General features: G+C 45.6%; 1 protein-coding gene across 1 annotated transcript in view; it reads left to right on the forward strand.

The window, feature by feature from the left end:
• POU4F1 (POU class 4 homeobox 1) overlaps positions 1 to 3,576 on the forward strand; it is a 5,283-nt gene extending 1,707 nt beyond the window's left edge. Inside the window, exon 3 of the mRNA XM_019654303.1 lies at positions 5 to 3,576. Coding sequence (XP_019509848.1) covers positions 5 to 492 — 488 coding nt within the window. The 3' untranslated portion in view covers positions 493 to 3,576. The remainder of the gene's footprint in view (positions 1 to 4) is intronic.
• The last annotated feature ends 1,958 nt before the right edge of the window (positions 3,577 to 5,534 follow it).

The following is a 5,534-nucleotide window of genomic DNA, read 5'->3' on the forward strand; positions in this document are numbered from 1 at the left end:
TCCATCTGCGACTCGGACACGGACCCGCGCGAGCTCGAGGCGTTCGCGGAGCGCTTCAAGCAGCGGCGCATCAAGCTGGGCGTGACGCAGGCCGACGTGGGCTCGGCGCTGGCCAACCTCAAGATCCCGGGCGTGGGCTCGCTCAGCCAGAGCACCATCTGCAGGTTCGAGTCGCTCACGCTCTCGCACAACAACATGATCGCGCTCAAGCCCATCCTGCAGGCGTGGCTCGAGGAGGCCGAGGGCGCGCAGCGCGAGAAAATGAACAAGCCCGAGCTCTTCAACGGCGGCGAGAAGAAGCGCAAGCGGACTTCCATCGCCGCGCCCGAGAAGCGCTCCCTCGAGGCCTACTTCGCGGTACAGCCTCGGCCCTCGTCCGAGAAGATCGCCGCCATCGCCGAGAAACTGGACCTCAAAAAGAACGTGGTGCGGGTGTGGTTTTGCAACCAGAGACAGAAGCAGAAGCGGATGAAATTCTCCGCCACTTACTGAGGGGGGTAGGAGGTGCCGGTGGGACCGAGCGGGGAGCTGAACGGGGCACTGGAGAGGGCTCTTCCCGGGCCTGCTCCCCACCATCCCGTTTGGAGTGTCGGTTAACCTGCTTGCATTTGGAGCGTCCCTCCTCCTGCGCTCTCTTCTGCCCCCTTTCTGTTCTCCCTGCCTTCACCCTCCCCCGGCCTAGAGGACTGGGGTATTGGGTGTGGACACCGGAGAGGACGGCGGGGAGAAGAGGGAGCGTTTTGGGGAGCGGGGCGTGGGGGGAAGGAAAGCGGAGACTAGAGGGTTTTGAGAAGCAGGATGGTTCTGGGGTTAGGGTGGGGGGGGAGACTCGGGAAGGGTAGGGAAATGGACTGTTTTGGACCAGAGACACCCATCAAAATCTCCTGGGGACCAAGGAACTATGTACAAAAACAAACCTACCAACCACCAAAAACTAGGCAAATGAGAACAAACTAAAACAGAACAAAAGCAAATAAAATATGCGTTAGAAATTTAACTCCAGGGAGCCGTATTCTGCAGCTTCATTTCCCCCTAACAAAGAGAAAAAAAAGAGCACCATCATTATTTACTACTGACCCCCCCACCCCCACTCACACACACACACACACACACACACACACACACACACACACACGGAGTCAAAAACCAAACCGAAGGATGAAATTCTGGGTAGCAAAGCTAGTTGTTCTGTGTGTTTTTAATTTAAATGTTCCCTCTAAATCTCACTTCCACCCCATCCACGTCCTCTTTAATTTCTGCTTTTCAGTGAGACTCCGATGGCTGCTCTTCATTGCCAGAAAGAGAGTCGGGGGACAGTTGAGGGTGGGGGGGGGCGTGACTGCCTGTTTAGGTGGAGTCTAACTTTTCCAGTGACCTGGCCTATTCTGCTGTGGCGTGGGCCCCGTTGGGAGGGGGTGTTTAAGGAGAGGGAAGTAGTCTTTGAGCTGATTAAAAGGCAGAACTTAGGAGCTCCGACATATTTTATTCTAGGAAAATAAAAGTTTTAACAAGGTTTTTCTCTTTTCATTTTTGCTCTTATATCTGAGATCTAGAAACAGACTATTTCAAAATCAGCTCTCTCCCCCCACACACACTCATAGAACTTGCTTGCCCTTTAATTTTTGAGTGTGGTTTATTTTAAGCTACCTACTGAATTTTATTTCCTATTGATTCAAATAGACTGATGGGGTGGAAGACACTAGGAGAAATACTCTGTCTCCTTTTCTCCACAGAACAAAATCCATCTAGCTCATCTAGGTCCCCTTTCCTTCTCTCTTGGAGAACATGAAATCATTGAAATATTGAGAAGTTTCTGCTTTCAGTTGGAGCAGGACTTGGCTACGAGAAAAATCAACTAAATCCCAAATGAGAGGAAGGCAGGTTTAAAGTTCTCCATTTGTTTCAAAAGGGTCTGCATGTTTGGGGGGTAGGGGAAGCAGAACAACTGTGTTTCATTATTATTATTATTATTATTATTATTATTATTATTATTAAGTAATTTATTGATGGGGATAAATGTTGGGTAGCAAGAACTTTAATTTGCACTATCAGTCTCCCAAATAGAAAATCATGTATAGTATTTCATAGTAATAATCAAGAAACTTGATTGCTGATGGATTAAAAAATGAGAAAGACAGTTGAAGGTGGTTAGGTAAAATGCCTGCTTGGTGCACAAGATACTCTTTTGATCTCATGTGTGGGGATGGCTTATTACCATCCTTTAATAAGAACTAAAAAATTGAAAACAAAAGAAATGAGAAAAAAAAACAACCCTGCCATTTAACAAGACTGAAATCATGCATGACCTAAAAGGTACAGAAAGAAACACAATTAGGTCTCACTCTGGTTAGGCATTATTTATTTAATTATGTTGTATATCATTGTTTGCAGCGCAAACATTCTATGCATTTGAAACTGAGCACTAAACTGGGCTAGCTTACTGATAGACCGTTTTGTGGATAGAGTGATTTCACAGTCTACTGCCTGTTTTCACTGAAAACACAACATTCTTGTCATATTCTTGTATTTAGAGGAAAAGTAAAAAGGGAAGATTATTGTAAATATTTTCTTTAATACAAACACACACAGTGGTTACAAACTGCCAGTGTTAATCCTGAAATGTCTCATGGATTTATCTACCTGTCCATGTATGTTTGCTGAGCTTTCTCATTGGTTATGTCTTTGCTCTATTGCCTTTTCCCCTCCCCACTTCTATCAGAATCATTTCTGTGCGCCAAAATACAACAGGGGGATGTGTCCCGGTACACTTACAAATAAAACATAACTGAAAGAAGAGCAGTTTTATGATTTGGGTGCATTTTTGTGTCTATACTGGGCCAAGTCCTGGTAGAGCGGGTCAGCAAATGAGACTCAATTCAACCAAAAATATAGGGGAGGATGTTGAAAGGGGGATGAAAAGAGGAGAAAGGGTGAGAATGATGTATTTTTCTGCTGAATCAGAATTCACTTTCAGACAACTCATGAGGGAAGTGGTGCTCTGAATAAAATGAATTCTATATTAGTTGCCTGTGTTTATCAAAGTTGTTTTTTTTTTTTTGGTAGAAACTCTTAAACCACAGCTCTCACTTCAGAGTGGTAGAAGCTGATAACCAGGCACCCCCAAAATATTTAAATTGAGGTTCAGGGACAGAGGCATTTGGAGAGTTATAGGTGGTGTTCTAGCCTAAAAATGTTTCTTTAAAAATGTAACTAAATTACTTTTCTTTGGAGGTTAATAAATGTAAAAAAGCATCCCTTAATCTGTCTTGCCACCATGTCAAATGCCTCTGTTCATTTTGAACATTTAGTGTGCCACCTACTGCTCCAGAGGGACCAGAGATTCTTTATTTTTTGGTTATTTGGGACTAGATCAGATGCCAAATGTACAAAGTTTCTTAATTAGCTGGGATTATATCTTCTGAAGTCATCCTACTTTAGCCAAATCTTTTTAATTTCACCGGCAAATCTGTGAAACAAAACACTTGATGTTCAACAAAGAATAGTACCTTTAAAAAGCTGTGATTTTAAACAGTTGTTAATGTTTAAAAAAAAAGCACTTAGAGGTATTTTTAAAAATAGATCTCTTCCATCGAAATTGATTTTTTTCTGTTGTTACTGACTTGAAATGTCATCCAAGTTTTTAATAAAATGCATTTGTAAGAAAACCACGTTATTTTATAGAAAAATATGACCGGATTTCATTGTTGGAGAACCAGGAATGAACAGACGAAAAGATTTACAAAGGCTGCTTTTAAAAAAATCTGCCCCAAATGAAATGTTGCAGGCAAATGCATTTATGTTATATAATGATGACCAATGTATGTAATAAGTTAAAACATTTGTTTTGTATTAAGTAAAATGAAAAGACAATATTATGTTAATAAAACAGATTATGAAAATGCATGCTTTGCAGAGTTTCCTATTTTCTGTAGTAGGAAACTGTGCAAAACAAGAAAATGCTTTGCTCTCTGGTGACTGAATCTGTGTACCGCCGCAAGGAATGATAAGACTACTCTAGGACACCTTTAACTGTCGATTCGTGAAGAAACCACCAACTAAGCAAACAAATGTCCTCCTGGAAAGAATGCAAAGGCTTGTCACTCAGCAATAGTTGGCCTTTTAAAGTTTTCTGGTTCCGAAAAGCAGAATTTCACTCTAAGCGGATTCATGGCACCAGTCAATGGGTGGAAATAGTAAGATGTGTGGCTCCGGTTCTCTTAAAGAATATCTCAAAATAAGTTGGAGAGAGAGTGTGGGGGGTGGGGAGGGGGAATTGTTCTCCGTTTGCATTTCAGCTTCTCGGGGAATCCTGGCGGTGGTGGAGTAGGAAAGGCAAAAGAAAAATAAGCATGAAATGCACCTGCCACGTTTGTGTCATCCATTCGTTTTAAATTTTCTTTTTTCCACAGTCCTAGCTCCGAGTCCTGCTCCTTCGGTAGGTCTAAGAAATGATGTCCTCAAGACACATCAACTAGCTTCTGAATAGATTTTTGTTTAATGCGTGTCCTGAAATTGCTCGAAATTTCGACTGCACCCTCATAAATAAACTGTAGGCGCCCACTGCCGTGATTGTATCGATTTTTGCTTTCTTGTGAAGAACTACTTCGGTCCCATTCCTACAGGTGGCCTGGCCCCAGGACTCACCTGGCCAGCTCCCGCCTTGTCCCCAGGCCCTGTCGCCCCGGCCTTTCCTGCCAACCCTGAGTGAAGCATCCCTGCTCCACCGTTCACGGGGATGGGCTTTCAGAGACTGTGAAGTTGTAATTGGGACTTCTGACCCTATCTAAAAATAGCGTTCCCCACCCCATTCAAACGACCTTGGTGGCCAGCGGGATGATAAAGGTTATGACAACAATGATCTGGTATGGTTCTAGTTATCGGTGTTATTGCCGCCGCAGTCTTACCCCACAGCCCTCGCGGGCGGTTTCAAAAGAGACCGCAAGCTTAACTGATTTTCAAAAAATAGCAGCCGAATTCTAATTCTCACGGGGGTGGGGGGCTCTCTTCCACCTGCGAGATAAGCCTTGTCGCAATAATTACGTTACTTAATATATGGTCAAACCTTCGTGCCGCCGCGGCCGGCAGCACCCGGCGGGCTCACGGCCTCCGGGGTAGCGGGCGATCCGCGCGGCCCGAGCCGGACCGGGAACGTGCGGCGGGGTCGCGCGGTCGCCCGGCTCGGGTTAGCTTGCCGTGTGAATAATGCATGGCCTGAGAGTTCTGGAAATTAGCAAAATGAATGCTAACAAGAAGCTAATTTAAAACTTTCCTAATTGTTTCCAAGTCGGCTTGATGGGGGACAGGCCGCCCTTCCTTCCCTCCTCCCCCCCTTCGGAATCTTTTGGACCGACAGGGCTGAGCGCAGGCCCGGACGAGCCTCGAAACTCCAGCGGCCGAGCGCTCCTCGGACTCCGGAGACGATTTCGGAGGCGGCCCCGAGCGGCTGCTGCCTGCCCTCCAGCCGCCGCCGCCGCCGGCAGCTTGCCCGGACTCCTCAGCGTAACTTTGGACTTCGGGGCGGGTGGGCTGGCGGG

This window comes from Hipposideros armiger, unplaced genomic scaffold, assembly GCF_001890085.2.
Source record: "Hipposideros armiger isolate ML-2016 unplaced genomic scaffold, ASM189008v1 scaffold_219, whole genome shotgun sequence".
Taxonomy (NCBI): Eukaryota; Metazoa; Chordata; class Mammalia; order Chiroptera; family Hipposideridae; genus Hipposideros; species Hipposideros armiger.